Consider the following 21,245-nt stretch of genomic DNA (forward strand, 5'->3'; position numbering starts at 1 on the left):
ACATGCAAGAATGAATACATGCATGTGCCGTCTCCATGGAAAATGAAACGGTGAAGCTTCTCGGTAAATGTTCATCGAGTCGCGTCGTCTTCATGCGAGCAAACACCGATAGAGCTTGCATGGTGTTTGGACAAAAGTTTCCCGTTTCCTATGCTTCCATTCATTCCCAGGAGTCTTCTCCATAGGGTTTGCTAAGGCCACCTTTACGCCGACCACTCATCTTCGCTTTCTTGCTCGCCAAAAGCTCAACTGGCTTCCAACGTAATGGTCTGGGGGGGTGAAAGTTGAGCATGGCAAATGGTAAGTCATTTGGAAAATGAACACATATATTTAGATAAGAAAAGTTTATTTATCAATAAGCATCCGAAAATAGATCTCTTCATGCTACATCATTTAAAATGTGTTCCTTAGAGAATCAAATTGCGCAAGAATACATAGTTTTGGAAAATAGAATTGAAGTATGAATATGTCCTTCGGAATAGAGTAAAGAACACATATAGGTAAGAAGGATGATTAAGGAATAAGAATTATGAGGTAATTAGTAGTCGGATTTCATTTTTGTAATCAAACGTAGAAATGCTTCTTCCTTGGGAACTCAACTGATAGGGAATAAATAACCATTTTAATGAAACAAATGCACCATCAGATTCTATTATCTATAGCAAGAAATTGGGCATGGGATACCATCTCTGTAGGAACATGCACACCGAAACCAAACCATCTATGCCTAAGAAATACAAATAGCTTCCTGCATCAAACATGTATTATACACAAACTTAGGGAGTACATCTTGGCCATTTGGAAGATGACTATTTCCTACTTACTGAGATTTAATACCCTTTGGAAATTTTAATTGTCCGCCCAAAATAAATACCCTTTGGAATTTTTTCACCTAACCATATCCACCCTTAATTCAATTAATAGAATAATGAATGACATGGTAGGAATGCTCCATTTGTTTAGATAGGCATTTTGTAAAAGAGTGCCCATTTTATTTTTTTTTCTTCTCAAGTTCCAGGTGCTCTTGTTCAGTTTTTTTAAGCTGTTAATAAACTTAAATAAAACCATAACTCAGCAATTAAGTATTGTTGTGTTGGTCAATATTAGTCAGCTTGAGCCAAAATAAGTTGTGCCAGGTGGGTAACCATGCGCCTTGCTGAATTATAAACATTTTCAACATATAGCTCTCAACGTTTTGATTTGTGCTGGTCAGCTCCAATTGTAAAACTTTGTGATCATGCTATGTGACCTGAATCAGCACACCCTTATTACTTGAATTTATGTGCATTGAATGTCATTGGTTTCTCTTACTTTCCTAGATTCCTAGTATAATCTTGGTATCGTTGTTTTGCAAACTAGCCATTCTATGGACTGGTACATATTGCTTGTACTTTGTGGATCCAATGTTTTTTTTAAAATTCTTGGAGATGTTATGATTTTAGTTGAAGAAACAAACAATTAATGTATATATTCTCAACAACAAATTCATTGTTGGTGCAATTTGCACTAACGGTCAAACTTAAGTTTTGATGAATGACAAATAAGTTAAAGTTAGGTTGTTGTTTTTAATCTCTTTACTAAGTGTGCAGGGTCGAAAGACTTAGAACCAGACACCAGGCTGAAGTCCAGGGTGGTTGAGCCCTGGCAGGAAGTCCAGTTGGGTCCGCGGAGCCTGACAACTGGCCGAAGACCAAGTTGGTTGAGACTTGGCAGAAAGACCAGGGTGGTTGAGCCTTGGCAGGAAGTCCTGGTGGGTTAAGAAGTCAAGTAGAGCTGCACGAGGTAAGTGAGGTAAGTCACTGGAGGAGCGAACCAGTGAGGACGAGTCCAATTTTGGACTTTAGGCGCGGTCCAGTCTAGACCCATTTGGGTGATCTAAACTGAGACCTGGTTAGATCCTGGTCTGGGAGACAGGATCTAATTAACTTTGAATTTTATCGTAGTCCAAATAAATTGTGCTAGGATTAACTTTTGGACTAACATGATTTTGCAGGGGTCTTTTTGCAAAATTACTCTCATAATTTTCATTTCAAAAATCTTATTATTCTTATTCAAAAATAAAATATAGTTTTCCTTGCTATAATAACACGTTATAATATTTCATTGCTTTTATTCTTTTTAAAAGATATTTTTTTAAAAATGTTAAGCCCTTATCAATTTTTTTAAAGCCACGTTATTTATAATATAGTTTTTTCATTGCTTTTATAATATTTCATTGCTTTATTCCGTTCTTAAAGCCACGTCACTCAAAGGATAAAACTTCTTCACGTAGCTTCGGTGAAGGATAGAGATTAAAGAGCAGATTTCGGATCTTGATTAAAGCGTCGAGCATTCCTATATAAAGGAATGAGCAGAAGCTCTTCAACAACGTTGCTCTCTTTGGAATTAAGCTTCATTTGTGTGCATCGATCAAGGTCTTCAAAAAGCTTCAGCAAATCTTCTTTCTTCGGCGACGGCACTCTAATTAATCCACGTCCAATCACTACCGGGAGACCAACGCCAACACAAGAAGTTGCTCTGATAAAATCCTAAGGCATTGGTAACATTTAGTTATAATCTTATTTTGTGCTTAAATTATTAGGGGAAAGTATAGGGTCATTATACTTTTTCCCATCTTTGTATTCCGACTACTCTATCGGGAGTTTACCGGTAGAGAGAATTAGTGAATTGCCCATAGGAAAGGTCCAAGGGACCTGGGCCTTCGAGTAGGAGTCGTCGACGGCTACCGAACGAAGTAAAAAATTACTCGTGTCTTATTGCTTCGTATTCTTTTTCCGCTACGCACGCTTTTTCTAACTCTGGTTTTAAACGAACAATTTTTTAAAAAAATTTTTAAAAAAGCACGTGATTCACCCCCCTCTCACGTGCACTCGATCCTACACTACACCTGTTGCTGCTCTACCGGAGCGCCAGTCAACCATCCTGCGCGCACAAGCTCTCCCGCAAATCGCCCAAGCTCGGTAGCCCCGCGAGGGGTCGGGCACCCCCCCCCCCCCCCATAGGACCCTGCTCGACTCGATTGCACCTGGAATCACCTGGGTCTAGCCAAAAGCGTCCGACAATGCCGCTCCAGCTGCATGGTAGGCACCATCCTCACTCACAAAATGGAGATCTACCACATCTGCATCAAGTACTGTGCTGCGGGGCCGCCAACTAGTCATCCTTCGCGCACGAGCTCACCCACAAATCGGCTAAGCTCGTCAACCCCGCGGGGGTCGAGCTCCCCCCCCCGCTAGGACCCTGCTCGAACCGACTGCACCTGGGATCATCCGGGTCCGACCAAGAGACATCCGTCAGCACTACTCCGCCTGCAAACGCATCTCATCCACATCAGCGCTGCCTGCCACCTCAGCGCCACATCTGTATTGCCATGCCACATCAGCACTGCCACACCACATCAGTGTCACATCAGTACTGCCACGCCACCTCAGAACCACATCTGTACTGCCATGCCACATCAGCACTGCCACCACACCGCCTCATCAGCACAGCAAGCCACCTCAGCGCCACCTCATCATGCCACCTCAGCAAACTTCAACCCGTGCCACCTCAGCACTGCATGCCACCGCAACACACCTGCAGCACGTTTCCACCGCACCAGCTGCCCGCATGCATCAGGCATCACTGCATGGCAACCTGCTGCCTTCTCCATGCTGCAGCCGCACGCCAAAAGACCACAGCCTGCTGCCTGCTGCTGCACACCAACGACCACAGCGCCAACTCAGCAGTCCGCAGCGCCACCTCAACACCACATGCAAAGAGGGCTGCCTGGACTCCAACACCGCTGCACGCAACCTACTGAGACACTGCATGCCGTTTCGAAGTTGCTGCACACGCCAACAGCCTGCAGGCGCCGAAAGCCTGGCAGCACATCTCTGATTCGACAGCATATCTCTGACCCGCCTGCGTTACGCATCCCATCACACGCCAATGCTATCTGCAACGCACATTAATCCACCACATACAGCAGGGGCCCACCTCACATCAGCAGCCTGCAGCACGCCAACAGCCAGCTTCCACGCATCCACGCCAACAGCCAGCTTTGGCTTTCCCTACAGCACGGTCCCCACAGCACACCAACAGCTTGCACCCACCGTTCAGCAGCAGGCTTCCACTGCACGCCACCTACTCGCATGTTGCATGGTTCAAACTTGAATGCAGAATAAGTAAAGGAATACTGTTCTCACGTCATTTTGAGTTTGAGTTGGTTAAATATTGGACGTTTGATGAACACGCAACCATTTAGCCTTTCTATTACCCTTTCTTTATTGAAAGAAACTGGAGGGGAAGAAATGGAATGGAAATGTCTTTGAAGAGGTGTGCGAATTTGAGAGTAGATCTAGTAGACTGGTTGTTGTTCTAGAGCTCTGAGTATAGTCTCGTATCGCTTAAAAGGAAGCGGGGTGAGTCAGAGTATGGACACGCTTTTATCTGCTTTTCCTCTACTGAACCAACTTCGTTCCGTAAGCATATTGTATTGATAATCAGACTGAATAAAAAGACGAACATAGTAGTACTAAATACACACAATCAAGACATTCATAGCAGGTCAGAAAGACTAAAGACAACAATAGCACTCATGGTGCTAGAGAGTGATCAAAAGACACGTAATAGACTAAAGACACATAAAGACAAGTAATAAAGACAATAAAGACATTCCTGCCCTTGCAAAGTCTTCTCTTGTTGCTGGTGCTGCAGAGTCTTATTTTGCTGCCGCAAAAACCGATTGGACCGCGGCATTGGCGGCCGCTGCTGCGTTGGTGGCAGCGACGGCCGCAGCAGAGGCGGCTGCTGTCGCCTCGGAGGCGGCCTCCGCGTCAGTGGCAGCGACGGCCGCGGCCATAGCGGCCTCGGTAGCGGCCGCTGCGGCCTCGGAAACGGCCGCAGCGGCTTCAGAAGCGGCCGTAGCTGCGGAGTTGGGTCGCATGGCGTGTGAGAAGGGAGGAAGGAAATGCTTGTCGGCACCGGCAGATCTCAGACTCTCCTAAGCAGGACGAGCCACGACACAAGCGCTCTTCTCTTCTGCTTTGGATAGTAACAAAGGTTCCCACTTAAATAGTTGAGCACCAGCAGCCCTATCAGAGTGCCAGCTTAAAAAGCTACTTTTTCGGAAGTGACAGTTCCAAAGGCTGCAACCCTAGAAACAGAATCTGAAGTGACAGCTCCAGAGACTACAGCTCCAAAGACTGCAGCCGGAACAGAGTCTGAAGCTTAAAAACAGCTTACAATAACAGCTGCTTTACCTCTGATTCCGGAATGGTCAGGGATCCTCTATGTTAATCTCTGTCTGGGATATAGATTTTGATTTAAAAAGTAAGAGAGAAAAAAACTAGGCAAGAAAAGAACCGGAGGGCTCTACGACAGATAAACTCTGTTGCGAGCAATAAAAAAAAACTAATCCAGAAAAACGACAGCAGAATCATTAGACTTAAAATTTCAGATTGCAAATCTGATTTGAAAAAGAGCTGAGGCTTTTCTTGAAAAGAAAATACTACTGGTACCACTGTTGCTATGGATAATATTAAATTACTAGGTAGGCCTGCTACTCTTGAGTACATAGGACTGAGGAAGAACAGAGGTAGGGCCGCTACTAAGACTGCTACCCTAAAATTTGACTGTTCGAGACATTTCAGTTTTTAAATTGTCATTTTACCCTACATAATTAACAAATTGATTCAATAATTTTTTTTGCATTTAATGTTTTAATATTTAGAGAATATTTTATCCAAATCTAATTTTCAATTCTTTAAAAGAAATGAGAATTTTAAAAAAAATATATACTTGTATTATGTTTTTTTAAAAATACCTTAAGTTTTTAAAACTAATCGGCACGTTTCATCCAAAGAATCCAGTTTTTTATTTTTATTTTTATGTTTTCTTTAAGGCATGATTAATACATTGACATGAAAGACAAACAATAAGGGAAAGAAAAAAAAACCGCGAAAATCTCATGCCTTATATTAACAACAACTATGATAAATGAATTGACTCAACTAATTTCACAAGTTTTCAAAGATGGCTATTTAGTCACTCTATATTTCTCTCTGCACAACAAGAATTGCAGCTTAAATAACAGAACTCGAAAGAACTGGAGTTGCAAGAACAATTCAAAAATGTTGATGTGCGTGACTCGAAAGGTTCTCAAAGTACTGGAAGAATGAATACATGTGCCGTCTCCATGGAAAATGAAACGGAGAAGAAGCTTCTCGGCAAATGTTCATCGAGTTGTGTCGTCTTCATTCGAGCAAACACCGATAGAGCTCGCATGGTGTTTCAAATCCTATGATTCCATTCATTCCCAGGAGTCTTCTCCATAGGGTTTGCTAAGGCTACCTTTACGCCGCCCACTCATCTTCGCTTTCTTGCTCGACAAAAGCTTCAAACTGGCTTCCAAAGTAATGGTCTGGGGGTTGAAACTCTGAGCATAGCAAATGGCAGTAAGTCACTTGGATAATGAACTCATATATTACGATAAGAAAACGTTTATTTATCAATAAGCATCCGAAAATAGATCTCTCATGCTACATTAGGTGTTTGGCTCACGGAATGAAATAGATAGGGAATAAAAGTAGCATATCCCACCAAGCTTCTCCGGTATGCCTGATCGGCTCAGGCCACCTTGTTCATTTAAAATGTGTTCCTTGGAGAATCAAATTGCGCAAGGATACATATATAGTTTTGGAAAATAGAATTAAAGTATGAATATGTAGTCCGATTTGGAATATATAGAGTAAAGAATAAGAATTATGAGGTAATTAGTAGTCCGATTTTCTTCCTTGGGAATAAATAACCATTTTAATGAAACAAATGCACCATCAGATTCTATAGCAAGAAATTGGGCATGGGATAGCATCTCTATAGGAACATGCACACAGAAACCATCTGTGGCTAAGAAATACAAATAGCTTCCTGCATCAAACATGTATTAATACACAAACTTAGGGAGTACATATTGGCCATTTGGAAGAAGATGATTCTTTCCCACTTACTGAGATTTAAATATAGGAAATTTTAATTGTGTCCGCCCAAAATAAATACCCTTTGGAATTTTCACCTAACCTTATCCACCCTTGATTCAATTAATAGAATAATGAATGACATGGTAGGAATGCCACGTGTGTCATGTTACTTTTCTGTCCGTTTGTTTAGATAGATAGGCATTTTGTAAACGAAAGTAAACTCCCAAGTGGGGATGAATTCTTCCCTTCAATAAATAATGGCAACAAAAGAGTCTGACTTATAGAACAGGGGCGGCTCAAGCCCACGGAAGGCCCTAGGCGAAATTGATGGATGGAAATTTACATAAACATTTCCATGAATTTCTTTATTTGTTATTTACATAAACATTGAAATTTAAGCAGAAATAGGTAGAGAAGTTGGGGCTTAACTAGAATCATACGAATTTGATGGATGGAAGTGGAGATCACAATTCCGCACCTGAAAGACGAAAACTAGTTCCAGGAATCACATTTGAGGTGCTCTCTGCCAGCGAAACAGGGTCGTTGACGCTCAAAGGAGTGGCCGTGGCTAGTTCCCCCTGCCGACCCACCTGCACCGGGGAAGAAGACGAACCTCGCGGTTTCGGGGCCAGAGGGCTGACCGGCTGAAGGGCGAGCGGCGAGCCTCGCGGTTTTGCCGGCGAGGAAGACGCCAAGACAGCAAGAGGGGCGAGCTTGAAGCCTCGCGGTTTCGCCGGCGAGGAACGGAGGAAGACGGTCAGTCCAGAGGGGCGAGGCGGCAGGGGACGACGCTGTTTCGCCGGCGTCGGTGAGGAAAACCTTCAGGGGACGACGCTGTTTCGCCGGTGTCGGTGAGGAAAAGTCGAAAACCCTCAGGGGATCGCTGTTTCACCGGCGTCGGCAGGAGATCGTTGTTTCGCTTTCGCCGGCGTCGGCAGGAGATGAAGATTGAAGAGTCGACAGTCGGCGTCGGCAGGCCGTTGGCGTTGAACGAGAACGAAAGAACGGGTTACGGGAGAAGGAGAACGCGGAGAACGAGGCGAGGAGAAAGAGAACGGGAGAAGGAGACGCGTCGAACGAGGCGAGGGAGATAAAGGGGATATCCGTATTGGGAAGCGGCGAAATTTTTTGGATCCGATTTTAACTATTTATTATTTATTATCTTTAAATAATTTAATAATTTAAATTTTTTTTTTGGACCCCTTTTAAACCTGGGCCCTAGGCACAGGCCTTACCCGCCTATGCCCAGAGCCGGGCCTGTTATAGAACAATCATTTTTGGTAGTAATGAGGTATAATCACTACTAAGGATAAAACTACTAAGGACTTATGCAGATGCATAACAATCATTTTTGATAGTAATGAGGTATAATCATTAGTTGAAATGTTTGTCATTATTTAACTTGTTGTTCTGAGATTTTTATTCAATTGTCTTGCATATACTGGACAGGGCTGTTTCAAGGTTTTATAGGGCCCTAGGCTAAAATTATTTTTAGACCTTTAATATATTTAATGTTTGTCTTTCCTTCTGTTAATCATCCAATCAAGTAAATCCAACTTAACACTAAGAGCGGATGGAGTTGCGAGCAAGGCTGTCTTGATCAACATCCTACTTAGGAACAGGCTTAAGTTCATTGGTGCAAATTGTAGATTTGAATTTACTTTCAATATAGTATATTGATATAAACATTTAAACACTATAATTCTAATATCATGAAGCATAAATAAAATTACCCATATAGCAAATACCTGAAAAATATATTGCAAATTTTAATGTATTCTGTCTTTATATAACTAGTAATAACTTCTATAAGATGAATCATAACTATTATATGAATTATTATATGGATAATTCATGATTCTGTAAATTATGGTATATGAACGCATAGCTAATTCCCGTAAAGTTTATTGGAAGTTTGTTAGATTTTAAAGAATAAGGCATCAATTATGCTAACGAACGACGATATCATATTCCATGATTTATGGAATATTTTTCAGCCTAAGTTTTAGGGATACATGGTTACAAAATCATCTTTTCCCACAAGTTCTTATGTAGTAACCGTATGTGAGCGTAGACTTAGATAATCATAAAATCCTAGCTTATTTTGGATCCTACTTGGATGTTGATCACTTAGGTATGCTTAGATTCTGATTGTAATCTTGACCACCAAGGTTGACAGAAACATTGCAAAGTAATTTTGTTAAAGATAGTAGCATCAAAAAAGAAAATATTTTATGGAGCGATTTGAAGTGGAAAGAGTTAAGGGGAGCTTATATGATCTAGAACAGAAAAACAAAATGTGAATTCTAGAAGACAAGGGTTATTAAAACACGTCAAAGTTAATAAAAATTCATCTAAACGATGGACACAATATTGATACAGCAGGAAATTAATGACATAAACATCTCAAGAACAAATATACCATAAATGAATCTCAACTGAAAAGTTGCTGATATGAAGGGTGAAAATTCACTTTATGAAAAGTAAAGAGACTATTTCTCTTAAAAACCCTGAATAACTAATTACTAATAACTAATATAATTAACAAAAAAATTAATATTTAAAAATTTCACAATAAATTATAAGATTTTATCCCTAGTTTCAAACTAGATCACAAACCCATTGCAAGTTAATGACAGCAATCAGAGAACTTTGAAGGTCATTGTCATGTTTAATTTCAACATTAACTTCAGACCAACAATTCTCATCATCTAGCTTATTAAAAAAACTAATGTCATCAGAAAACTTAAACACTCTCCTGGATAGGAAAAATAATTCAATTAGATTCAAGATAAAGTCAAAAAAAAAAAATCATACTATACCTTTAATAGAAAATATAAGTTGCTGCATAGAAGCTAAATCTAGATAGAAGAAAATAAACTAAATAAACTATCAAATGCAATATATGATGGAGTCCTAAATCAAAGAGTTGATACTCCCTTCTCTTATAAAAACTCAATAGCGCATTAGACATCTTCCTACTAAAGCTGAATGTCATCAGCAATGTGTTGTAATTTCTACTTTCATGTACCAACCAAAGGATAGAAAATAAAGTAGCTAAAATTTAGTGAGAACTGAAAAGTGTGTAAGAGTAGTGAGAAAAGTATTCAAAATAATAGCCAAAGCCACAATGGTTTTCACTATCCTCTCCTTGCCCTCAATGAGGACAGGAAGCCAAAATGAGAGCAAGGATGAATATACTCAAAATAAACAATTTGAGCTCCTTTAATACAAATATGTACATGATATTTATGTGTTCTGTCTGTAAAGAGACAAGCAAAAACTTGAATCAATCAATTGAACAACAATAGTAAACAGTCAACGAGATCATTATTCTCCAATAAGTGATAAAAAAACATAAGGAACGAAAAAGACCAGAAATCTTTATTTTGCCCAAAATAAATCATCAAGCAACAAGTACATTAGCATTTGTGATAGGCCACAATAAAGCAATCAGAGAACTTTGAAGACCATGGTAAAGTATTGTCCACATCAGCATCAGATCTACAACTCTCATCATTTTTCTTTGTCTCTAAAATAATAATAATAAAAAATGTATGATTTTAAGGTGAAGAGCAAAGGTCATAAATTTGACATGAATAAAGACGAATCTCATCATTTTGTAACAGGACTAATTAAACTAAGACGGTCAGATAGTGAAGGAACTATTTGACATGAATAAAAACGAATCTAAAATTTTTTTATATCGAACTTGTTTGGCAATGACACAAACCATTTATTTTCTACATTTGTTGAATTCCTACAGAAAATAAAACTTTTTCTAAGATAAATCTTGATAGAAAAAAAACATGGGAATGAAGAAACTGAGTCACCCATGAACTAATTTTAGTCTGTCAAATAATCAATTTAGCACTTAAATACCAATTTCTCGCAATTTCCTTGAAGACAACTACTGTCAGCAAGGGGCTAATAGTGCACAGTACCACATTCAAATTCTAAATCATTAAAAAAAGGAAGGAAAATTAACCCAATCATTCAAAAAAAAGGGGCTAATAGTGCATAGTTCAAACTTGAATGCATCTTGAAGGAATATTGTTCTCACGACATTTTGAGTTGGTTAAATATTGGACGTTTGATGATCACCCAACCATTTAGCCTTTCTATTACCCCTCACTGGTGCTTGCTGCCGCAAAAACTCATTGCACCGCGGCATCGGCGGCTGCTGCCGCCTTAATGGCAACGACGGCTGCGGTAGAGGCGGCCGTTTTCGCCTCGGAGGCGGCCGTTGACGCCTCGGAGGCGGCCGCTGTCGCTTCGGAGGCATCAATAATACGTTATATACATATATATAATTGTTTTTTAATTTTATTTTTATGTTTTCTTTAACGCATGGCATCAATAATACGTTAACATGAAAGACAAACTGCGAGAATTGAATCTCATGCATAAAATTAATAACGAATATGATAAATGAACTGACTCAAGTAGTTTCCTAAGTTTGTTTTCAAAGATGGCTAGCTATGTAGTGAGACTCTATATTTCTCTCTGCACAACAAGCTAGAATTGCAGCTTAAATAACAGAACTCGTGAGAGCTGGAGTTGCAAGAACAATTCAAAAATGTTTGACTCGAAATTAAAGGTCTCAAAGTACTGGAAGAATAATGAATACATGTGCCGTCTCAAACACCGATAGAGCTTGCATGGTGTTTGGACAAAATTAAGCTTCAAATCCTATGCTTCCTTCCATTCATTCCCAGGAGTCTTCTCCATAGGGTACTTGCTAAGGCCACCTTTACGCCGACCACTCATCTTCGCTTTCTTGCTTGACAAAAGCTTCAAACTGGCTTCCAAAATGAATACCAAAATGAAAAGGGGAAAAAGGTTTATGAGATCTCCTGTTTGCAGATGTGATACGTCTGCATTAATCAGGTCTACATGATTTGTGAATATAAAGGAATCATAATAAAACTGTTTTCTTCATGTGGAGAAGCTTCTTGTAAACTTGTAATCCAGTCCAACCTACTGTTCTCGGCTAGCATAATGCAAACTATGAACTTTGAAATCAAGGAACCAAAAAAACTGTTCTTGACTAGGACAGTAACAAATGGAGGACCAATATGAGTAAAGAAACCAGTAAAATAAAGACTGCAACTGTAACTCCTTCAATGCTCTTCAAGTATATATATATGACTAAACTTCAAGACATGGAAGAGCAAGATGCATCAAGAAACTGGAATAATAATTACAACTGTAACAACAGATCAGAATATTCCTTAACTCCTATTTAAAAGCACAAATCTTGTTGATTCAAATTTGGTAACAAACATAATTATGTAACTAAACTCGATATTCTTAAAATCTTAAATATCAAATACCAACAATTGTTTAGTATAGTAACAAACAAACAAATTAGATGTAGAGGGCTTTCACATAAAAGTCAAATAAAAAATACTTCCCATCTAAAATGGTACCCTATGATACAGGAAAAAAAAACCTAGTAATTGATCCCTACAGTTCTACAGCGTTTGACAAGTTTTCACATGTTGCAATATTTCAGATAAGCATGCTATAGTGTGTATTCATTTGGTGTTACTGAATTTGGAACTTGAAAGACTGTACTATTATCATCAATATGCTTCGATGAAATATTCATAACTATACTATTCCCACAGGGAAGCTATTTTTTTTAGGGTTGAAAATAACCCACCCAAGTCGGATGGGAAGCCCTGCCTAGTACCTTATGCATCGTCCAAAATCGATCGGGCCGCGGCTGCGGCGGCAGCGGCCGCCTTAGAGGCGATCGCTGTTGCTTCGATGGCAGCGACGGCCACGGCCTTGGAGGCCGCTGCCGCTTTGGCGGCAGTGTTGGCCGCGGTAGAGGCGGCCGTTGGCGCCTTGGAGACGGCCGCCTTAGAGGCGATGGCAGCGGCCACAGCGGCCACAGCGGCTTCGCTAGCGGCCTCGTTAGCGGCCGCAGCGGCCTTGGCAGCGATCTTACTGGCCTGGACAATGGCGGAGGCGGCAGCGATCTTACTGGCCTGGGCAATGGCGGAGGCGGCATTGTTGTTTGCCATGTCTCCGGAGGCGGCATTGTTGCTTGTCATGGCTCGAGGTTAGGTTTTGAAGGAGGGAGGGAGGAAATGCTACGGCCGCCGCTTACTCGAGGTGTCGAGGTTAGGTTTTGAAGAATTGGTATAACTCATATATATATATATATATATATGAGTTTGGGATGAAGAAGATTGGGCTTAAAATTCGCATTAAAGCCCAGATTAATTAGAAACATCAGATATTAATGATCGATTCACAATGAAGCCCAGGTATTGTTATTCATTCGAAAGAATTTGAACTTGAAAACAAAATTCAAATGAAAATAAACTCGAGGCATTTCCGTTTTTAAATTGTCATTTTACCATACATAATTAACAAATTGATTCAATATTCTGTTTTTTTTTAATTTTATTTTTATGTTTTCTTCAACGCATGAATAATACGTTAACATGAAAGACAAAAAAAAACCGCGAGAATCTCATGCATTAAATTAATAACGAATATGATAAATGAACTGACTCAAGTAGTTTCCTAAGTTTTCAAAAGATGGCTATTTAGTCATTCTAAATATGGTGAAAACTGTTCAGAATGATCTCAGTTTAATTTATCCATGAAAATCAAATACATTAGCTGTTAAAAAGAAAATTCCAATCCAATATGTTGGTGTAATTTGGATGGAGGATGCAATGCTGTGGTTAATCTCGCAGCAGTATTTCATTTTAACTAAAATTTGCGAACTTTTCAATTCTCATCATGGGTTAATCATCAATAAATCTTTGATCGACAAATGTCATTTAAATTACAATCAAATCATCAATCATGCATATTTCTTGCATATAATTGTTCACATAGTCACGTTTTCATCTCATGCATCCCTTGTATCTTTCCCCCAGGATTGTTACAATTCATATTCAGTATTCCAATTGGGTCACCAGAGAAATTCAGTAAGCTCTCTCTTGTTGATTTACCTGGAAGTGATTGCTTTATGGTGAAAGATGCTACAGGAGATCATATAACAAACTTTTTACATGTTTCAAAGTCACTTTCTGCGTAAGTTTGAAATGCATTTGGTTCTTATATATCTTTGTTTGAAGTTTTCTGAGAACTTTAAAGAATGTTAACTCATTATATTTTTATTCTCAAATATTTTTTTCCTTTTATACTGATTAGGTTGGGTGATGTTTTAAATTCATTGACTACAAAGAAAGAGTCTATACCATTTGAAAATTCGAGGATGACCAAAATTCTTGCTGATTCCCTGGGTATGTCGTATTTTAAAATTTTATATGATATCCCATGAAATTTAAGATATCTTTGCAATTTTGGTCCCGATAATTTGTGTGTAGTTTCTTTACTGACTTTGGAGCACATAATGCTGCTTCAGGCCTAGGAGTTCACTTCATTCTGTGTGGGATCTTTCCTTGCATTGATTTAAGGCTATGTGAACATTTTTTTTTGCTGAATGGGATTTTGGTCTATGGAACCCTGCTCAATGGACCTTCTAACATTTTAGAGGTTAAATATTTGGGTCCTTTGGGATTGTGAGGGAGCATGCAATGGAAACCCTAACCTCAAGCAGAGGAAAAGTGACAGTGTCCCCTATTAATTTACTACCATTCAAATGATAAACTACTGTAAAAAAAAACCAAATTGCAACAATTATTACAACCCAACACTAGAATTTTAAAATTCATACTATTCCCTTTTCTGCATCAGATAAGCTCAATCTGCCTTAGTTCACCGGCTAAGTGATTTAGGATAAGAGCATAACTAGGTTCATCTCTGTTTGTAGGCAGCATAGCAGGAGTGGTTGGGATCTCAGTCCTATAAGATACACATAACATAATTATGAACAATTCACTTGCAAAAATTGCAATAAAATTATTACTCATGTAGGAAAACTCAATGATAATCTTTACTTTTTTTTTTTTTTTGACAATTCTGATTGATTACCCCACTGATATAGTCCACAGTTATGATTGATGGCATGACAATGAAATAGTAAACTTTTGAGTTTCAGTAGGTTGAAAACATGCTCATTCATATCCTTATTGCTGGTCTTTCAATGTGTAATAGACTAGCTTAATCAGCAGCCTATAATCATCACTTGGTTAAAGGGATGACGACTGAACGCCTTATTGACTCAGTATTTCTATTTCATTGTGAAAGCATTCATCATTAGAATATGACCTCCCAACATCTATTTGCTTATTCTGTTTTTTTAACTCCATATTTTGTTAATTCTTCTATTTCAGTGAAGGATCATACAAAAAGTAAGCATTTTTTTCCCTTTTTTTACAAATACTTTGATTAAGCCAGTTTGAGGCTGTGTTATTATGTTCTGTCTTCTTTGAGTTTGGATTAGCTCTATTGGATGTTTCGTCTTTTTGGTTGAGATGTCATATCCTATTCAAATATTTCCTGCTGTTACGGCTCCATTTTATGACGTTGAAGATGGTCTTTCTCAATTCATTTAAAAGAAGGTTTCATCATATGACAGTTACTCTATTAACCATGAATAAGATGAACCAGTGCACATTGCATTTGCATTTTAATTTCACTACTTTCTGTTTGCTATTGTCAAATTCTTCAATGTAATGCTAGATGTTTTATGCCTTTTTCCTGTGGTAGGTGGTAGCTCAAAGACTTTGCTGATCGCACATGTCTGCTCAAATGCTTCAAATCTTTCTAAAACATTGTCTACGCTAAACTTTTCTGCTAGAGCAAGAAATGCAGAATTGAGCCTTGGTAATCGTGATACAATTAAGAAATGGAAAGATGTGGTAAGAACACTATAAAGTAATTGCCATCGTTATAGGTTTGATGAGCTATGTAATGAAATTATTATTTTATTTTCTAGGCAAATGATTCACGGAAGGAACTTTATGAGAAAGAAAAAGAAGTTCTTGATCTTAGGAATGAAGTGACGGAGCTTAAGCTTGCTCTTAAAGATGCTAATGCTCAATGCATTCAGTTGTTCAATGAAGTTCAAAAGGCGCAGCAAGCTTCTTTGACAGTTCGAGCAGATTTAAAGGTTTTAGTTTGGTTTTTGTCTCTGTGGTTTTATGTCCCTTTTAAAAGTTTGATCTCCAAAACGGTAGTTGTTCAAAGTTCAATTTTTCTGTGATCAAATTGGTTTAGATTCCAAACAATTGCTGCCAACTTTTGATACACCTGAAGTATGGAAGTTTTATACCTTCCAAGCAAGCTGAAGTATGGAACTTTTGTTTAAGGCATTTTATGATCTCTAAGTCGGTGTTAGACTGGTAACTTAAATCGTGATTATTGTTGTTACCATTATGCTGGTACTTGATGTTACAAATTCAGTTTCCTATGCAAGGGCCCTCCTTTTGCACTGGAGTGTTGTTTCCCATACCATGGGATTGGTTGGTAGCGAACAAAATCCATGTTTGGTTACCATGCTCCATGGGATTTGATATATAGATCCTATGCAGGGTGGGATCAAAAAGCCTATAATAAGAGTTGGAATTTTAATTTCTCATAGTAATTAAGGAATTGTATAAATGTTAATAGTTTTGAATTTGATTTGTTTTGATTGCCAAACATGTTTTTCACCAATATTAAGTTTATTTTTCTGAATATTATTTTCCAGGATTAATCTTTTTGAGTTTATACTGTATGAGGCCTAAAACAATTCTGTCCTCATGATGTTTATAGGGTTTTATTATGGCTGTCAAGGCCTAATGCAACTCTCAATCTCTCTTTTTCAATTGGACCTAGGACTGGCATTGGCATCCTTAGTAATTTATAAAAGCTTAAATGATTCACACCCTCCTGTGCATTTCAGACGTTGATGTCTTCATTTTTGGCATATCTACTTGTGCATGTTTGTATAAGTTCTTGATTACTATGGCTAATGCAATAGAGCCACTGGTAATGTTCTACTGCATGTTTCTATTTGCAGGCAGAAAATTTAATACTGATAGAAAAACACAAGGTTGAAGAAGAACAGAATGTTCAGCTTCGGAATCAGGTTGCTCGTTTATTGCAATCTGAGCAAGAACAGAAAACCCAGATCCATGAACGTGATCAAGTCATTCAGAAGCTGCAGGTTTAAACCTTGAAGCAAGACTGATTTATGATCTTGTATTTTATTTCCCTATTTCTTCGTTATCTTCATTCAGATGATAATATTAGTTGGGAAGCTTCCTTCACCCGGCTTTAGTTTTTTTTTTTTCCCAGTAATATCTTTGATCACTGATGCTATTACTTGAATTCATGTTGGATATATTGCATGATTTTAGAAAGGGAAATGATATGCAGCATGAAAATGCAGCATGAAATCTCAGCATAACACACACAAGGGCTGGAGGTGGGACCTAGGCCTTGTGTGTGTCATGCTTTGATTTCATGCTGCATTTTCATGCAGTCTATCATTGCTCTTTTAGCAAATAGAAACAATTCCTTCATATTATTTTGATTGCAGTTTTGAGCGTTTAGCTCTGTTGTTGTGTCCTTTAGCATTCGCATCTTCTATCTTCTTATTTTTGGCCAGATTTTGCAAACATATTTTTCTTTGACTCCTCTTTGTGCCTATTCCACTACCCACTAGTGTTTTCTACATGTTAAATATTGGGCGAAATTGTTGTTGTGAGAAATTAGTGAGTCTAACCTTGCCAATCCAAATAAGAGACTTGACTGTACAAAATCTAACAGCTTTTTGTTTCCAAATGGCAAATGCTTCTGCTACTTCTACTTTTTTTTTATTATGTGCCTATATTTTCTCAAATGCTTCTGCTATTTCTACTTTTTTTTTTTATTATGTGTCTATATTTTCTTGTTTCTTTTCCTTTGCCACTCATCTCATTTGCTTTTTTTTTCTCATAGAATCATACTTTCCACTTAGGCAGGCTTAAACATTATTAAGGGTAATGTGTCAAGTTTCATACTAGAGCTTGCTCAAAATTGAGAATTTAGTACTAGATCAACTAAACATGTCTAGTCACAGCTTTTGTTCTTGGAAAAAACAGAGCAGCTACCTAGGAATTATGATTCTCCAACAATTCATTTTTTAAAATAACAATAACTTGAAAAAGGTTTAGTTTAGTTTACAATTTCCATAAGGAAAACAGATTATGTGTCTCTAGGTCACATTATACTAATATCTTATATTTGTGAGTTTTTGCATATCCTTGAATGATTTGCTGCAAAGAGTCTGTGGCCATGGTGAAGGCTTAAGTGTTGTGCATAACTGGAGGAGAAATATCACTGGATTTAAAGTTTGAAGTTACTGAGCCTTGTTGGTCCCTTTATTTTTGTTGACATTAGCATGACATATCTTGCATCATGAGCTTTTGGTGATTAGCATCTTGGAAGTTTCAAGTACTAATTAATGTTGTAAGATAAAATTTAAATGCTTATTAAGTTATCATTCTTTTTTCTCCAAATTTTTCCAATAAAAAATCTTAAGAAGTTTGTGGTAGATATTGCTTATTCTTATCATTCTTCAGAACAAGTATGTTTCTGAGAAACCAAATCTGTTGAAAGAACAAAAGTTCCTAAGCCAAGCTAGTTATCGATTTTTTTTTTCTTTTCTATTCTGGATCAGTGCCTGAAATGTCTATTAAGCTGTGAACAAAAACTGAGGAGTTCGAAGACACTGAACTTGTGGCACAATTGTTACTCCTGGGTCTATATTTTCCATATAAGTGAATTGAAAACAATCATCCATCATTTTCTCGTCTTTATTCTCCTCTTCCTTTTACTCAAACCATCAATTGCAGAACAAATAAAAACAAGCGGATCCCGATCAACCATCGCCCACAACAATCCAAGCAGGCAGACCAAAAGAGATAAGAATAAGAGTACCTACTTGTCGTCAATGTTGAGGACATGAAGTAGATGCTGATTATATATGTCAGAGGCCCGGCAACGCGGCAGTCGGAGGGGAGAGGCGACCAGAAAACCAGAGTCGGCGTACAGAGGAAGGAAGTCGAGGGAGGAGGCGAGAGGGAGTGGCGGAGGAAGTCGAGGTCGAGCGACACGGAGAACCGGAGATGACCGAACGTTAAGCGGCGGTGGGAGGAGGGAGAGGAAATCGAGAAGCAAGCGGTGATGGGTGAGGATTTTAGGGTGACAAATCCGAACCCGATTAAATTAACAAGGTTTAAAATTTAATATATATATATATATATATATATATATATTATTTATTAATTTATTTCCTTTATAAGTTATAATAAATGATCGTATGCATGACAATGAATCACGGATTGGATGTAAAATTCAAATCCGGTTAATGCTTTTCTTTCTGAACGAATTAATCCGGTAGTGACGTATTAAAAATAATTTGTAGATAATATTTTTAGACGGGAATCCGATAATGTAATATGATCCAATTTAATATAAAATATGATTATTATTATTATTATATAAACTGATAAAATTTAAATTCCCAGTGAAAGTTCTTTTAACACGTATATTATTTATCTTTTTTTCTCTATATTTCTTTATATTTTTTTAGATATTCAACTTCTTAGAATCAATTAATCCTTGAAATGGTCATACGATCATCAAATTAAATTTGAAAATGCGCACAATACAGTGGACAACCTAATAGTCCGATTCCGATTTTCTTAATGCCCAAAAGACGTCCTACCGCAGGGGCTTTAGCATTACAGCTTTCTTTCTATTACCCATCAGAGTCTTCTGCCGTAGCAACCCATTTTGCCGCGTCAGTGGCGGCCGTTGCCGCTTTGGTGGCAGCGACGACCGCGGTAGAGGAGGCCGCTTTCGCCTGGTGGGCGGCTTCTGACGCCTTGGAGGCAGCGGCGGCCGCCTTAGAGGCGGCCGCCTTCGCGCCGGTGGCAGCCACGGTCGCGGCAAAACTGGCTTCAATAGCGGCCTTAACTGCCCCGGCAGCGGCAGTAACTGCGGAGATGGTGTTGTTGATTTCGTCGGGTGTAGGAGGAGGCTGTGGGGAGGGAGGAAACACTAAAAGAAACCAGTAAGTAAAAAAAAAAACTAACTAAACTTACTTCTTCCTTGTCGTCGGCACCGGCGGATCAGGTGTGGACGAGCAACACATTCCCACTTCTTAAAGAGTTGCGAGCAGAGTTGCGAGCAGGAAACTGACAGAATCATTATGCGCTGCTAAACCGTTTCCTGACAGCATAATTATTATGCGTACAGCAAGTAGCAGAGGGGTGGAGTGGACGAAGTGATTCTCTGAAAAAAAACAGAGGGAATCAGAGGGGTGGAGTGGACGAAGTGATTCTCTGAAAAAAACAAAGGGAAGCAGAGGGGGCGGGAGGGAAAGGGGAGCAAAGGGACGAAGCATATTTTATTGTTTACCTCCTTGTACTCAATCTATTTTTTTAATGCATTTCCATCACACAATCTAAAACGTGCTCGATATGCCAATACATTCACGAGAAGATTGCAGTGTGGGCTTTCAATTATTTGTGAGATGATAAAATCATATCTAATTAATTACGATTTTACCTTTACCGTTGCACTGTAATAAGATCGTCATTGCTTAGACCTAAACTATCCTTGCACTAATTCCGAACAAGATTTAATTGCTTGAAAAACTAGGCTTGTGCTCTTCACAATCAAAACAAAGTCACAATAAATATAGACCGATTAGATATAAGTTAAGGCCAAACGTCACACAATTTGCAACCTAAACGCCCCTTTGATTATGCCTTTTAAAGAACTCATTATGATACATTAGTTAAAAGAATGCAATATTTGGCTTTAGCATTTCTTTCAAAATCCAATGGACAATAATTTTTAGCATACTTGTAGGTAGGTCTTTGAGTGTCATTTGATGAAATATGAAGATATATCATTAGTTAGATAGGGATCAATTAACTAAATAGTTGATGCAATTGATGATGATGAACACCAAAACCAACCGATACAATTCTAATAGCTAAAAGCATTTCACTGAACTAAATTCCGTCCACAAGAAAAACTAAACGTGCAGGGTCTTCAGCTCTGTACCATTACATTACATAGAGAGAGGTCAATTAAAGATACAATTATAATCTCAAATATTGATATAAATGAAGTTGATGACAAACATGATCCGACTCCGATCGATGTTTCAAACTGGGCGAAAGCAAGCAATGTTTTTAAACTCCGAGAAAGTCAAACCAATTCAATTCTCAATGGCATGCATTCGATTGAACCAATCAATCGAACAAAATAACCTAACCACCAGCACTTCAGTTCTTTGGCAATCTGATTTTCAAGTTGTCTCAGATGAAGAGTTTAATATAATTTCACTGTTTTAATATGTTCTCATAA

The 21,245-nt window shown here is 38.5% G+C and overlaps 2 protein-coding genes and 2 non-coding genes across 5 annotated transcripts; 1 reads left to right on the forward strand and 3 right to left on the reverse strand.

The window, feature by feature from the left end:
- Positions 1-6,345: 6,345 nt before the first annotated feature.
- LOC141822883 (uncharacterized) lies at positions 6,346-13,080 on the reverse strand. Of its 2 annotated transcripts, none has more exons than XM_074710189.1 (2): positions 12,658-13,080; positions 6,346-6,418 (listed from the first exon to the last, which is right to left on the reverse strand). In XM_074710189.1, exon 1 carries the CDS (start codon positions 13,022-13,024, stop codon positions 12,659-12,661), a length of 366 nt encoding a protein of 121 aa, XP_074566290.1. In that variant the 5' UTR covers positions 13,025-13,080; the 3' UTR covers positions 6,346-6,418; position 12,658. The 2 variants fall into 2 exon arrangements, with proteins under 2 accessions (XP_074566290.1, XP_074566291.1); XM_074710190.1 differs by lacking the exon at positions 6,346-6,418 and adding an exon at positions 11,475-11,760.
- LOC141825821 (small nucleolar RNA R160) lies at positions 9,597-9,676 on the reverse strand. Its single transcript, XR_012601571.1, has one exon. It is a non-coding gene; the product is annotated as a small nucleolar RNA R160 (small nucleolar RNA).
- LOC141825819 (small nucleolar RNA R160) lies at positions 10,408-10,485 on the reverse strand. The gene has a single exon (XR_012601569.1). It is a non-coding gene; the product is annotated as a small nucleolar RNA R160 (small nucleolar RNA).
- A 149-nt stretch (positions 13,081-13,229) lies between the features above and the next one.
- LOC141823604 (kinesin-like protein KIN-14L) lies at positions 13,230-17,049 on the forward strand. The gene is made up of 7 exons (XM_074710893.1): positions 13,230-13,240; positions 13,887-14,021; positions 14,142-14,233; positions 15,603-15,754; positions 15,832-16,005; positions 16,113-16,184; positions 16,897-17,049. Exons 1-7 carry the CDS (start codon positions 13,230-13,232, stop codon positions 17,047-17,049), a joined length of 789 nt encoding a protein of 262 aa, XP_074566994.1.
- Positions 17,050-21,245: the final 4,196 nt, after the last annotated feature.

Source organism: Curcuma longa, chromosome 3, assembly GCF_044706935.1.
Source record: "Curcuma longa cultivar G26 ecotype Majalengka, Jawa Barat chromosome 3, ITB_CL_G26_1.1, whole genome shotgun sequence".
In the NCBI taxonomy this organism is placed as follows: Eukaryota; Viridiplantae; Streptophyta; class Magnoliopsida; order Zingiberales; family Zingiberaceae; genus Curcuma; species Curcuma longa.